Source organism: Poecilia latipinna, unplaced genomic scaffold, assembly GCF_001443285.1.
Source record: "Poecilia latipinna isolate Pla-1442-1.1 unplaced genomic scaffold, P_latipinna-1.0 Scaffold4098, whole genome shotgun sequence".
In the NCBI taxonomy this organism is placed as follows: domain Eukaryota; kingdom Metazoa; phylum Chordata; class Actinopteri; order Cyprinodontiformes; family Poeciliidae; genus Poecilia; species Poecilia latipinna.
In genome coordinates, this window is record NW_015116714.1 from 11,848 (window position 1) to 27,755 (window position 15,908).

The 15,908-nt window shown below is 42.7% G+C and overlaps 1 protein-coding gene across 3 annotated transcripts in view; it reads left to right on the forward strand.

Annotated features, from left to right (window-relative positions):
- LOC106942191 (protein shisa-9B-like) overlaps window positions 1-13,090 on the forward strand; it is an 18,011-nt gene extending 4,921 nt beyond the window's left edge. Inside the window, exons 2-4 of one of the 3 annotated variants that reach the window (XM_015025405.1) lie at window positions 6,733-6,979; window positions 7,019-11,862; window positions 11,900-13,090. In XM_015025405.1, coding sequence (XP_014880891.1) covers window positions 6,733-6,979; window positions 7,019-7,628 — 857 coding nt within the window. In that variant the 3' untranslated portion in view covers window positions 7,629-11,862; window positions 11,900-13,090. Of the gene's footprint in view, window positions 1-6,732 lie in introns of all 3 variants that reach the window. The other 2 variants (XM_015025403.1, XM_015025404.1) reach the window with 2 other exon arrangements.
- Window positions 13,091-15,908: the final 2,818 nt, after the last annotated feature.

The window sequence follows — 15,908 nt, forward strand, 5'->3', positions numbered from 1 at the left end:
CTGGAGTCGGGTTAAAGCGGCCTGGAGTCGGGTTAGAGCGAACTGGAGTCGGGTTAGAGTGGACTGGAGTCGGGTTAAAGCGGCCTGGAGTCGGGTTAGAGCGAACTGGAGTCGGGTTAGAGCGGACTGGAGTCGGGTTAAAGCGGCCTGGAGTAGGGTTAGAGCGGACTGGAGTCGGGTTAAAGCGGACTGGAATTGGGTTAAAGCGGACTGGATTCGGGTTAAAGCGGACTGGAATTGGGTTAAAGCGGACTGGAGTCGGGTTAAAGCGGACTGGAGTCGGGTTAAAGCCGACTGGAGTCGGGTTAAAGCCGACTGGAGTCGGGTTAGAGCGGACTGGACTGGACTGGTGGGATGTTCATAATTCCCTGAAGGTTGGATGGATGAGTCGGCAGATGCTCTCTCGTATTTTCAGATCGTTTTGTTCAGTGAAAACCACCAGAGAACATCCTGATGTCAGTCTTTGAAGATCAAACAATAAATGGATTCTCTCTTAACTCAACATTTCACACCTGCATTGAACAAGAGGAGAGAAATCCCAATCACCATGGAGAAGGCAGACATGCCAATTTTCCCAGACAGCAGCTTCAGCAGATCAGAGTGAGAGCTGAGCGGAAAACCCCCCAGATGATGAAGGCCGCCTTTCATCCCGTCCCAGCAAACAGACGCTGCTCATCATCTCTGTTCAGAGTTTGATACCTGAGCAACAGGTGTGAATAATTCTAACATAACAGAAGTTTAACTTTTAAAAGATGAGGTCAGAGTTCAGATTTGACTGTTCAGCTGGATATTTTGCATTTTATTTGTTAATTAAACATAAATTTATGCATAATGGTGGACAGAAAAACATGTCGGCATGTTTAAAAGGGGCAGTGTTGTGTTTTCCAGGCACAATCTAACCATGTTGCCTTCAGCTATAAAAATGCTATACATATCAAATCTTAATTTCTAATTTAGCATCTTGAAATTGGGTCTCTGTCTCTTTAAGAAGCTCCTGCTTTTCCTGAAGCTCCGCCTCCAGGAAGTCGTCCCAATATGGCTTCTCTATTAACCCTTTAATGTTTTTATCAGTGCTGCTCTGAGCAGCAGCTCCTATAATGAGCTCAGCTGGTTGCTAATTGCTGCTGGCTAGTCTGAAGGAGCTGAGTGGGGGAGGAGTTACTTCTTGGAGGCGGGGCTAGGTCCACCCAGGCATTTAACAGCTGAATGGTTGCCATGGAGATTAGAAGATCTCTCAGCTATGCAGAATTAAAGCAACCCTGGAGGGAAAACATGAAAACATGATGAAAAATCAAAGATTTTAGTTTACATGATACCGGCCCTTTAAAGATAAAAATCTGAAAAGTGTGGCTTGTATCTGTATTAAGTCCCCAGTTTAAAACCACCTGCAGGCAGAAGTTTGGCTCATTCTTTTAAGCTCGGTCAGACAAGTACATTGAATTCAGGACTTTGACTAGGACATTGTTTGATCTAAACCAAACCGCTGTACCTCTGGCTGAGTGTTTGTGAACATTTTCCAGGATTTTCCTTCATTTTGAGCAGCTGAAGCATCCCCACAGCATGACTCGGCCACCTCTATACGACAGTATCAAAAACATGCCACCATTTTCAGATTTTAATTAGAAGAAATCTATTGTTTTCCTTCCAGTTCACAGTGATTGTAATAATGTGACAAACTGAGGTGGAGAAGAGGAGAGAGCTCTGAAGACCAGCCGCAGGTGTCTAGTTAAAGTCTGTGTGTGGAGAAACGTGCTGACATTTTGCCTGGCAGTAACCTGTCTGCGCCTCAGGCGGATGCTGCTGTTTACTCTCTGAAATGAAGACGGGAGGAAAGCGAGTCGTTTTCAGACACTAAATTTCCTGGAAGCTGATGACAAACTGGCAGAAAGCAGAGGAGCAGAAACGCGGCAGAACGAGGAGAGTCGCAGCGACGGCTGCCTGCAGGCCACAGAATCAATCCAACCCATCTGAAAATGTCTGGAAACATTTTCCAGGTCCCATTATTTCATGTTAAAGATGCCGCGCCCCGCCGCGGCTCCTCACAGAAACACAATTATTTTCTGTGTCTAACTTTTGAACATCACGACGGGTTCAGGCAGCGATTTGAAAGTCAAATCTACCAGCGACGTTCTGGTTGCTTCTGAAGCAAACACTTCATCTTTCACATCTTTCTTCCTCCTGCCTGCTTTTGTAACCTTTAATGTCTGGGCCTCCTCTTCCTCTCTCCTCCTCTCCTCTTCACAGCCATCTGCTTTCCTCCCTAATCCGCGTCGCTCCGTCTCCCTCATCAAAGAATCGTTTAAGAGCTAATTGTGATCTGCTGCTATGGCCGCTCATGTCATTCTGCTAATTGAAGGGAGATTTCTCCTTCAGCATCGGACAGAAATCTCTTCAATAAGCACCAAGATGACGGGAAACTGGGGAGAGAAACTGGAACAATCCGTCACCCGGTGATGGCTACATGTCCACTAAGTGCTGACGTCATGAAGCTCTGGTTAGATATTGATTTATTGGGACGTTATTGGCACCGACCTCACTGAGGAAACATCAGCAATCTTGTTTGGTTCATTCTGCAGTCATGTTTTCATGTTTTGATGTCAAATCTTGTTCTGCTAACGTGCTAACAGCAGAGCTAATCAGCTAAATTTAGCAGTTTGGCCCTTTTGCTTACTTTGAGGACTTAGTTTCCCTAAAACAAGTCAGAATAAAGAGTTTAGTGTCTCCTATTTATTTTGTGACGTCATAATTTAATTGTTGATTTATGTTTCAGACGGTCATTTATTGGCTTTAAAGCTTCCATAAAATAAAATGCTGAATCATTCATAACAATAAGAATGTAATTACAGATATCTTCATTTTCTAATACGTCTTGTCGTAAACCACGTTCAGATATTTGGAATGTGAACGTTGTAAAGCTGATTTTATGGTAAAATGGCCTGCCATACACAGGAAGGAGTGCATCCTCTGTCTGTAGCAGGTTTTTGTTTTTTCTGCCTGTTGACCTGATTAGAAGTGGAACCAGGCCTCAGATCTGCCCCCCTTCCTTAATTGCCCCTCTGCTCTTCCCCCGCGGCCCGCTCAGCCTCCCCTCTGTCGGCCCACTCCTCCGTCCCCCCGGACGCCTCTGGAAGGTCACTTTATTGGATTTGAGGCAACTAATGATCTCTTGGATTCACCACTTGTTCTCCTGCTGGAACAAATGACCAATTATGGTTTCTGTGTTACGAACAAACGTCCTGCTGGGCCTCACCAGTCATTTCTGCTGTACATTCAGTTTCCATGGGCAGTAAAACCCTCGTAATTAAGGGAAAGGAGCTCAAAGCGAAACTCCTTGACATTTTTACCTTTCATTGAATCTCTGAGGCAGAATCTGCCTGGAAATCTCCTCCACCGCAGCCGGTTGTTACGTTTCATTACGTTTAAACCCGTTGACTGCAGCACCTGGAAAAGCATCAGCAATGTTCCCCAAAGTCTCAACAGATTTCTGTTTGCAGATGAATCTACAGCTTACCGTAGATATGTATTAATAAACGTTTTCCATTTCCAGGTCTGAATTTCAACCAAATCCATCCAGGATCTTACACAGCAGTGACATCATCCAGGCTTGTCCACCGATCTTGGTGTATGAAAACTTTCTGATCATGAAATTATATTCACAGATGATTATTTGTAAAACCTATTGAATTCGTCTATCCTGGTTACAGAAACGTCCCAGTTCGTGGAGTTTGTTGTTGTAATTTAACAGGAAATAAAAAGCCTGAAGGGAGTGAGTCCTTTTGGAAAGCTCTGTATAGAAACGAAATGAACTGTAGCAGGCTAACAGGTCAGCTGCACTCATCGTACACATTAGCTAAAGTGCTACACCAACATGCTGTTAAGCTAATGCTAAAGCTGAATACACATGGATGTGGTCATGCTAAACAATATACCAACACAGAATTAAGCAGAAGCTAATGCTAAATCTGCTACATCAATGCGGCATTTAGCTAAAGCGCTATTCCAACATGACACACAGTGGAAGCTAATGCTAAAACATGATACAAACACAGGGTTTAACAGAAGCTAATGCTAAAACACTAAATTCCACCATGTGTCACATTGTGCTAATGCATAGCCTTCAACAGAGTCAAATTTAGCGCACCGATCTTCACGGTTAGCGCTTCAGGAAATGATTCTTTGGATCAGATCTTTCATGGTTTCAGTGGCTGAGTTTTTCTAACTGTTGCTGATTGAGCCTAATTAACGCCTTCAGTCACAAACCAAGCAGGAGATAAACAGATTTTATGCCGTTTAGAACTAGCAATACATTCTGAGTATGGCGGTAAAGTTAGCTCCATAATTAGCGCATTAGCTGATCAGTGGAAGTGTGCCCACCACTGCAAATTAAGAGCCATGTGTGACATTAAAACACAGAAGGTTAGTTAGAGGATGTTTTAAAGAAGGTTACTGATGTTTGACGTTACCAGTCAGTTTAATCAGGCTTCATGAGGACGAGTCTGGGACTTTTAAAGGTAAAAAGGCATAAAATTAAATGGCAAACTAGGACTCATTTTAAAAATAACCCTTGGCAGGAATGACAGATCAATCAGATCTTTAAAGCTAAATATCTCCTGACCGGCTGAGGAGAACCAGATCTGTTCTGCTGAACCGCGCCGAGGTGATTGTTTGTCTCTGTGTGTTTCTGCCTCGGCCGCCGTTTCACCGCCGAGCCGCCTGGCTTCAGACTCATTCACCTGCCTCCTGAGCAGGTTTGATCCCAGTAGGAGGTCTGGTAGCGGCTCGGCAGGAGACACTGTTCCCCCCGCCGCCGCAGTCCTCACCCACAATCCTCGGCTGCAGCGTCGCTCCTTCGCTCACAGTGATAAACTAGATTTATAGTTACAGCAGCAAAGCAGACTCACTGAGTGTGTTAACTTTATCTTCAAGGACAGGGAGGCAACGAGGAGCTAAAGAGTAATGAGTCGACTGTGAGCGCGGATCGGCCGCGAAAAAGGTCACATTTTACAGAGATAAGAGGGACTGGAGCTGGGAGACGCTAACTGACAGAGGAAGGAATAAATATCAGGCTTTACAGCTGACTGCTCAGCACACACACACCACACACACACCACACACACCACACACACACCACACACACACCACACACACGCTTCCTGGGCAGAAGATGCTCACAACAACAAACTGTTGGTGTGGATTTACAAGCCTCGCTTATGCTTGTTCACTTGATTTTAGTAAATTAAATTTACTAATGTTTTTCCCCCTGATGGTCCAGTCGACCCGGTTCTACTGGAACCAGAACATCTGCTCCACCTCCAGCTGCTCTGAGTCAAACCAACCTGCTCCCCTCCTGGCCTGTGGGGGCGCTGCACCAAGAACCACCGGAGGAAAGGACACAACAACCTCTGAAGACACTGAGAGCAACTTCCTTCTTCACCAGATGGAAACAAGATGGAGGATTTTAGCGGTTGGAGGATTTCTCTTTAGGCTAAAGACCAGGAGCCATTTCTGCTGCTAGCGCTAGGCTAGCACGTTAGCGTTGGTTGTATTTACCCAGAATGCCCTGCGCTGTAGTCCACTTCCTGTTTTTGGGGCTGACTCTGGTCCACTTGGCGTTGACATTCAAATTGAACCAGACCGAGGTTTGGAGGACCAGAGGTCAAAGTTCAAGTAGCATTCATACCGCCAAAAAACTAACTGGAATTTGTAGGCAAATGGACTGGAGTCGGATTGAAGTGGACTGAACAGGACAGGTGGGAAAGATTCACCATTTCGTCTCATCCCTTGCTTGGTGCCAACTTGTCTCGGGGAACTTATGAGGAGCTCGACCCGAATACCAGAGAACTCAGACTGAACAGAATGCAGCCTTAGGATCAGAAACAGAACCCGTCTTCCGACATGAAGTAGGCTAAAGATCTTCAAAACCCAAAGTCTCTGATGTCCATCGATCTGGAAACGGTCCCAGAACCTTCTCTAGGGTTCTGGGACTCCAGAGAACCTCATTTGATCCAGGAACCACACCAGAACCAGAACCTTCTGAAAAAATTAAAAAGCTATATGAAGGTATGCAGTGGCTTCGTCAAAGTCCAGACTTAAATCTGGTTGGGATGCTGAATTGTAAACTTTAACAGATTGTTTATGGAAAATGCTTCAAAGTGTCTGAATTGAATTAATTCTCTAAAGAATCAGTCAAAGTTCCTCCGCTGTGATGCTAAATATTCTCGCTCTGCTCAAAGGAAAGAAAACCAGCAAGGGGCTTTAAGGGGCAATTCCTTTTCCACCTCAGGCTAGGTCGGCTTGGTAAGTTTAAATTAAATCTGTAGGGGGTAAAAACTTTACCAAGAATGAATTTTAAAAACTGCTAAGGTTTAATAGCTAACCTGATCATTACTGCATTTTAAAGTCTCAGAAAGTCTCAGGCGGCTCGGTTCTCTGAATTTTCTCTCCCTCTGAGACATTTTAATCTTCCTAAGAGGAAAGTAAAGATGCATCCTGGCTTTTCCTCAGATTTCACTCCTCCAGGATCAGAACCGGCCTCTCCCTGCAGGCGCTGCAGGAGCTGTGCTCCCCGTTTGGCCAGTTTGATAAGAAGAAGCTGACTAAAAGTTAAAATGCATCCGGTCTGTTATCTGCTCTGTCTCTGTTCAGTGCATTTCATGTTTTTATGTGATTTGCTCTTCAGCAGCTCGTTGGCATTGAACTTCAGTCTATTTTTGTGTTTTTCTCTCCCACCAGCTGCCAAGTACAACGGAGAAATCTACAACAAGCGGCGGCTGATGGTGGAGCTGCCGACGAAAGGCGGCCTTCCTCTCCAACCGATGGGAAACTCTCGGAGCGCCATGGGCAACCTGTCGATGACGCCGCCGATGGCCGCCAACGCCATGCCGTCAAACCCCCTGACCTCTAACCCCTTGAACTCCTCCATGACACAGATGGCTTCAATGGCCCCAATGGCTTCAATGGCCCCAATGGCATCCATGGCCCCAATGGCATCAATGGCATCAATGGCTTCAATGACAGCGATGACGTCCATGCCGCAGATGACCTCACTCTCCCCAATGCCCTCCATAACCCCCATGACCTCTTTAGGTCCACTGACTCCGGAGCCTGTGGCCACCTACGTGACGGAGATGCCCAGCATCTCGTCCGTCTCCACCCTGCCGACGGAGCGGCACATTGCGGGCGGCAGCGGCGGACTCAAGCCCAACGGCCAAAAGTCCAAAGGCGGCCATGCGGCCCACAGCTCCTACAGCTCCCACACACACACCCACACCTACAGTAGCAAGGCGCCAGGACTCGGGGCTTCTTCCCTGGCGCACATGGTGGGGACGATGCCAAGCGGCATGTCCAGGGCCGTCGAGACCGCCTTTGGCTCGAGCTCGGCCACCATGGGCCGGCCGTTTGCCTACAGCTCCAACACCATCGCTGGGCACGCGGTGGGCTTTGGCATAAAGGGCTGGGAAGGGACAGAGACGGTGGGCAGGAGAAAGAGCTACGGGCACAAGAGGCCCCAGTGCACGGTGCTGGAGCCCAACCAGCTGCACGGCTCCCGGGGCCAGAGCCACAGCCAGCACTTCCTGCCCACGCAGCCCTACTTTGTGACCAACAGCAAGACGGAGGTGACTGTGTGAGAGCGAGAGGAGCGGAGACGCAAATAATCTCTGTTTGGAGACGCCACCTCCTGGGGAGCTCCGGAGGAGGCGGAGCTTCGTCGTCTGAGTGAAAGTTGCCTTGAAGTCAGAGCCAACCAATCAGATCACGCTTCAGATGCTGACAACAAACAATACGTACCTGAGGCCATGTTTGTACATTTGTGCCGATGTTCGAGTTGTCTCCTCCTCTCTGACGATGTCCAACGTTAGAGAGTCAGAAACCAAACCTGATAGCAATATCGCAGATGAAGAGCGATGTCATGGTAACGGAGAAAAACCGAGTTATTACCCAGAAGCCTTCAGGAGAGGCTTCCTCAACGAAACACCAAACGGTCTGGAGGAAAAACGTTCGCTCATGATTACAACCGTTTCTCCTGAGAGCTTTGAAGCAGAAGCACACAGTGGTGATGATGATGATGATGATGATGATGATGATGATGATGATGATGATGATGATGATTGTGGGATTCAGATTTGAGGTAGATGCAGCAAAAACAGAAAAATTCAAACGGTTTTTAAATCTGATTGGGTCAATCTGAGATTAAATCCTCTTAATCCCTGAAATCCTTCAGTTTTAATAATCTGGCAGCTATTTTAATACGATAACTAACCAACTAAACAGGATGAATGTTTTCAACCATAATGACCTAGTCAAAGTTTATTTATGGAGAATCTTTAAAAACAACCGAAGCTGACCAACCGTGGTTAACGAAGACAGAATATCGAACAAAAATGGATGAAAAGTATAAAATACGGAATCTGTACAGAGTAAAAGAACAGAAATAAAATGGAGTCATTCTCAACCGAGATTAAAATCTACGGAGAAACACTGAGACTCTGATCTGCAGGCATCAGGGGAAAAACCAACAGGAGAAAATACATCAGATAAAATCTGTTGATCAATAATAACAGGTTAATATGTAAACAGACCTATAACTAACTTTCCCAGAAGAATATCTGATGCTTTCAGACTTTCACTAAATTTACACTATTAGTTGAATTAAGAAGCAATTTTAAATAATAAGAATAAAGTTGTAATATTAGCAGAATAACGTTAACGCCATGCTATGCGGGCGCCACGCTATGCGGGCGCCACGCTATGCGGGCGCCACGCTAAGCGGGCGCCACGCTATGCGGGCGCCACGCTAAGCGGGCGCTGTAATAAGCACCGTGGGACCAAATGTCTAAAGAACGAGTTTAAAGTGAAGCTTCTCGCCTGAAACATTTTAAACCAGGGACCAAACATAAATTTAAACCTTAAATTGCTTCAAAGATTCATTTTCATACGGCTGGGCTCATTTTGTGCAAAAACTATAAAATATTTTTAAAGAATTGTCCTAACCTTTCTAAAGGTCTTATTTTTCTATCAGATCATTCTCTGAACTCCAGTTTTACCCACAGAGAGAGAGAAAAACCATCTGGAAAAATCTATGTGGGTTAAATGACTCAAATATAAAAATAAACCCGTGAGTGTGACAAATAGGCCAAATCTTCGAAGGGCTTCTTCAAGCCTGTTTGCATGTTTCCGTTTTAGCTCGGCAACTCCGGCTGCTGCTCCGTGGTTAAAGCAGGAGAAAAGTTCAGGTGAGAAGCAGAAGCACAAACAGCTGCTGCTGCTGCTGCTGCTGCTGCTGCTGCTGCTGCTGCTGCTGCGCAGACAGCTGCTGCTGCTGCTGCTGCTGCGCAGACTGCTGCTGCTGCTGCTGCTACTGCCTTCTGAAGAAACGCACCAAAAAAAGTCAGAGCCAGGAGGAGGGACTTAGCGCTGTCAATCACCCCATGTATTCGCTGCTAAATGTGCTAGTGGTGCAGAAACAACTCACTGTTACAGGAAAGCTGTTCATCTGCTATCATCTGTGGCGATGCTAACTAGCATTAGCATTCACAACATTCATGATGTGTATATGGCCATGATTGACAGCGCTAGGCCCCCCCCCCTGAATCTGATTGGTTGTTTTTAGTTAGCACTGGGAGACAAAGGAAACGGATTAATCCACAGATTGTCTCAGATTAAACTCACGTTTCAACAAATATAAAAAAACATTTTATAAACGTTACATCACTTTAAAACGACTGCAGAGCGAAAACCAGATTCACAGTGAGTGGAACCAGAGGGGGTTTTGTGTTTGCCCCCGGCAGCAGGGTTTTATAGCTCGGACCTTCCAGAACTTTCTCCCTCCTGATCCATTTCTGTTCATCGTTTCTCCTTTTATTCAGAGAAATATGAGAAACTACCTGAGAAACGTTGTGAGCTAAAAAAAATGTAATTTTATTTCACTTTTGTACAACTTCCTGTCCCTTTGAACACGATGTCGACTTTGCTTCGACGGCGGTGAGAGAGTCCATCTTTAATATCCAGTTACTGAAAACATCCAAACCAATCAAAACTAAATGAATCCAGTTCAGATCAAACTGAGGGAAATTCAGATTTAACTCCAAACTGGCTAAGATTCTCCAAACATTCATTCGGGTGAAGCTACTGCAGGAATCTGAGAAGTTTTAATCAAACTGCAGAGAAAATGTAACTTTTGACTCAAACAAACAACATGAGAAACGAGCTGCTGTTGCTAGACGACGGAGACACGGAGCGATAATATTTCACTTTTTGCTGCTTCTCGTTAAAATTCATCTGGGCTTTCTGTGGGAATCCATCTTCATCTTCTTCTACATCCACACTCAGTCAGAACTCGATGAATCTAATTCAGACCAGACTGTGAGAACGTTTCTCTGCAGGTCAGATTTTCAAAATAAAAGCATTCATTTCCTTCAGCTACTCTTTGCCTCCATTTGGCATCAAAAAGGTGAAACTTTTTAATCAAACTGTTGTTCTATTGTAAGCTTTGACTCATGATGCAGCCACCACCATGCTTTAATGTTGTTTCAGGGCGTTTCAGAGCAGAAACATGAAAAACAGGCTGCTGTTCCCATGGCAGCTGCCTGTTATGTAATACAGAGACACCAGAGATGTTAAAACACAAAGAAAGTTGTTTTCTTTGTCGTTTCTGTTCATTCAGCTGCGTAAATCCATCTGCAGCTTCCAAACCCAAACAGAGCAAAGTTAATCTACGAATCTCTGATCCTTGGGTTTATTTCCTGTTTTCCTGACGGATCGCAGCTCAGTTTGCTCCAGACGGAGCGGAAAGGTCAGAGGTCGCTGGATGTGCATGATCAGAACCAACTGACTGCAGGCAGCCAGGCGGAAACCTGCAGACGTTTAGTTGCTGCGTCGTAACGCCAGATTACGGAGAGCGGGAAGCAAAGTGGGCCATCATTGCTCACAATTAGGGACCAAAACAAACCGGGTGGAACGCCGGGATCTGCCGGATGGGTCAGAACCACAGCTGAGTGGCTTCTGGAACCAGCCATGTCTGACGGCGTTCATCACTCAGACGTGAAACGATGCTCAGGTAGAAAAGACGCCGGCATGAAGCCAACAACGGGGACATTTCCCTCCCAGAAGCTTTTTATTATTCATCTTCCTTCAGTTTCTTCTCCTCCATTTCATCCTTCAGATCAACCAGCACAAACATCAGCCGACCAAAATACTGGTTAGCATTATGTAGCATTTAATCCTTGATGGTTTCTATCAATAGCGTCACAGAAACAAGTTAATCTGAAGCTAATTTTAGCCGTTTGGGCTAATTAATTTTGGGTCATCAAAATGAATCCGTATTTAACCTTCTGATACATCAACGTCGGGGATTAACTTTATATTCCCCTAAAATTTACATTTGGTTTAAATTAAAGCCAAAAATTGTTCTAAAGCAGAACAGCAGGTCACAAAGATTCTGCTAATATGAAAAGATGAACAAAAATCTGCGATCAGGAATGTGTTTTTAACTCATTTTATGATTCATTTTAGGGGATAAATCATTTCATAAATGTTCTGTGTTGATTCTGTGGAACCGCTCTTCAAACCATGATTTTAAAGGATCAAAATAACCAAAATATAAAGTTCATCAGATTTACCAGAAGTGATGCTTCATGATGAATCTAAATTCAACGTTTTGTTCTGAAAATGTTAAGTTTGGAAATGATTCATCTGCTAGTTAGCAACACTAAGTTTTCTCTTTAGCCCACTTAGCTTCCCCTAAATTAGTTCTTATGGATAAATTCTAAAGCACTAATACCAGAGCCAATTTCTCATTTAGCGCTTTAGCATTTTCCTAACTTCATAAACATTTAGCGCATAAAGCTCCTCCTGCAGCTGCAGGTCATCATCAGCGTCGGAGCAGGACTGATGTCCAGAGGCCTCATGACTTCGCTGCTCTAAAACAGGGTTCAGTTCATAACCAGCTTCAAATTATTCAGTGAATAAACCGTAACCTGTTTCTACGGTCCGACGTTTTTCAGATCAGTGAATTCCCAAACCGACCCTGCTGGTACCAGTTTGGTCAGCTCCTGTTTTGTTGGGTAATTTTCTGACTATTATCATATTTCTGCTGAAGATTTAAAAGCACGGATTGTTGCTGATGTCATCCTGAATCAGAAAACGATGTCTGTAAATATCTGTTTGTTGGGAATGAGTTACAATGCAGTCCAGCAACGAGCCGACGTACGGGTGCATTTTGTTTTAGAAAACATGATATGTACAGTTCATAAAAGGGCTCCAACACAAGATACACGTTCAAAAACATCCTGATTTATTTCCTGTTCTGCTGGAGATGCTGAGCTGTGCAGCAGAACCATCTCCGCCTGGGTTTCCGCTTCGTGTCGGGTTTATTTTTAAGCACAATGTTCCCGTTTCTCTCTGTCCAGTAGCGCTCGACGTGCTTCAACAGCGCCTGTTCCTGGGCGTACAGCTTTTACTGACGTCACAGGAAACGGATTCATCTGCAGATTTTCAAACGGATTCTTCAAGTACGGTCATGAAGAGAGATTTTAGGCAGCTAATATCTCACCTGCAACAGAAAACTCTCACTTTGTTTTCATTTAGTCCAAACTTGTCAAGTTGACCAGAATCAAGCAAATTAACTAGTTTGATATTTTTCTTTTTTTATTCATCGTAGATCCAAAACTTAAGAGATTTTGCACATTTGCTGTGTTAAATAAAATAAAAAGTTAGTTTTCAAATTCCTCTGGGCTCGATTGATTAAATTGATCGTTAGTTATAGGAACAGGATTTGGGTCACTTTCTTTCAAAATGCTAGCTAACATTTAGCCGAGTTTAATAAATTCAATAAAAGCTGATTTTGGTGCAGCAAAGTTGGTTTTTCAGTAAAAGTCTCTAGATGAATGTGATTCTATTTATTATGAAAACCTGTTTATAAACTAAAGTTATACTTTCTGTTGTACTTAAGATTTTCCATTGTAAGAAAATTGTAATTACAAGTGCAGAAAACAGCCCCGGACCGCCTGTTGGCCCCGGACTTAGTCTAAGCCCATCTTAGTTAAACCTGGAGTCTGAAGCTAACGGCTAATCTGACCGAAACCAAACTAGACTCTAAAACAGCTGCACTCTCTCAAACAGTCGTAGCGGTTCATGCCAACTGTCTTCATGCTTTGACTTTACAAACATTCATATAAAATTGATTCTAACATGTTAAAACCAAAATGATCACAGAGGTTTAAGTAAATGCTGTTTGGTTGATTTTTGTACTAACTTACTTTTAGGTAGTTTGACCAGAAACCGTTATGCGTTTCCCACAGGAAGACATTTAGTGGCGCACTGCCTCCTACATTAGTTTCCTATGTAAGTAATTAGCAGCTGTTTCTGTAGAAATATCTACTCAAGGCAAATATGACATTTTCAAAGGGTTCGTAATATTTAGTTAGCATCAACTGCTATGATACTGCTGAGAATGGAAATCTGCTAGCCGTTAGCTTTAGCCTCTGGGATGCAGAGAATTACCTGCTGCAGGTAAGATATTGACTGCTTATAATCTACTAGGAGCTCACTAAACCATCTAAACTATTTTTATTGAAGGATTTTTCCCATTATTTTTATTTATTTGCCATATGAGCGAAACCAGCCGTCGCTTAACGAGATTATCCATTTATATGAAACTGATTGACTCATTTTAGTGCTAAACATTCGTTACATACAAACTTCTATGAAATCCAACTTTCTATTTTTGATGTCCAGAGCAGTTTGTGGTATTTATGCATATGTGTATATGGAAACGTTCAGTACGGCCCCTACGCAGCATCTAAAGCATCTTTTCTCTGGTAGAGACCATCCCCACCATTGTTTGCACAGTAGCTTCTAATAATATGCAGCGTGACGCCCCATTGTCCTTCTACTGTTCACTGACTTTATAATTTGTGAGAGTAAGTTATGAAAAAGCTGTATTTTGGTACTTTACGATTATTGTAAAAAGTAAACTGAAATAAAATATAGCAGATGTATTGTTCCAGAAATATATTGCCACAGTGTTGCTATGACTGTTTTTAGTTTTCCTTTGGGCGGGCTTACAGGGACGTTTCTGCTCCACTGTTGTTCATTTGTCATCTAACAATATATTACGTTGTTATATATAAAACTTTCTTACGTGGCAATAAAAGACGACTTCTGTAAAAAATGATCTTCCTTTGGCTCCTCTTTGTTTCTCGGATCCGAAGAAAACGAAGGGAAACAACCACAAACTGACAGCACAGGAAACCCAAATAATTAACATTTTTGGTTTATATTAAAATGTCATACAGAGAAAAAATGGTGTCAAAATTTCACCTTTCTATTCATCCATTAATGAATGGCACAAAGCTAATTTTTAATTCACAAGCTAAATACTTAGCTTATTAAATATTTAGCTTGTGATTTAAATATTTAAGTCTGAGCTATATATTTAGTTTACATGTACTTAGTTTTTACCTAAATGTTTTTGATAAAAAGTTAAATATTTTCAAATAAAGTTAGATATTTAGGCCTGACCTAAATATTTTGTTTGGAAAAAGTAAACTGAAATAAAAGATTTTTATTTGAACTAAATATTTAATTTAGAACTAAATATTTAGTGTGTAAACAAAGTATTTAGCTTGTGACTTAAATGTTTAGTTTGGATCTATGATATTTATGAACAACAGGGTGAAAATATTACTTTTTTTTCTCTAAATATAACCCAAAACGTTGCTGTTAAGTTTTTGCAGTGTAACTTTACTAAGAGTGCTCCATAGAGACCATTGTTAGCACTAGCTTCGGTTTCATCACATGAAGTTTTATTTTTCATCTTATTCAGCTTTTTGTTAAATCATGTTTCTTACCAGGATGGGAATGTTTGCATATATTTTATGTTTTGGGTTTTTCTTATTTAAAATTTGCATTTCTTCAGTTGTACTTTGATTGGAATTAACTAAGTATGTATATTTTTTCTTATTCATTATCATGATGCACCAATGTTTGGGTTTGTTTTTTATTTATTTTTGTTTTCTGATTATTTCTGTTGTTTTTTGTGACTATTGTCTTTCCATATCCTGTTGATTTCTGTGTGCTGATTGTTGTCATTTGGGTGTTGCCGTACTGGTTTGTTCCATTAGTTTCTTAATCAGCGTTTTGCTTCTGCATGTTGTTCATGTTAACGTTTGTCCTCTCCTTGTGGATCTTTCTCTCTCCGTCTGATTTAATTATTAGATATAAAACTGAAGAAATGAGACAGAAAAACAGTTCAGTGGTTAGTTAATAATAAAGAAATGTTAAAATAATTTCTTCTAATAATAACTGAAAGGATGTTTAACTGATGATAACCTGTTCAGGAATCAATCAGAGGTTATGATCCAGTCCTGGAGGAACGCTGTCTAACCTGAACATCAGTTCGCTGTCGGTCACCGACTTCCTTCTTCTCATTTTCTAATTTCTCATGAATCAGTAACCGGGTTCTGCTAATCATCAGATTAATCGGTCAGGGATTCGTTCGTCCAGAGCAGAACTTTCCTGCATGTTGTCATTTATTAATGACCGAAAACAACAACAGACTTCAGCAGCGCTGCGATCAGTGCAGCTGTTTCTGCTGAACAGATCGTTAAGGTGTCTATGTGTTGATCTTTTCAGAGATCATATAATCCTCCAGTCCAACTATAAATCTAAAGTTATTGAAGTTATTATCTGTCTCTCCATGCAGGAGAAAATCCCTCCTGCTGTTTGGTTGTAAAATGTCTCTGTGCTGCAGCCAGGAACCGTTTTCAAACGGGGGAAACATCTTTTAACTACTCTAACGTTACCTTCACGCCTCTCCAGACAGGAAGTGACACGCCTGCTCACACTGCGAGTTTACACTAATTACCCAGTCTGCCAGAGAGGATCCTGGGAGTTTAACAGAAAACAAA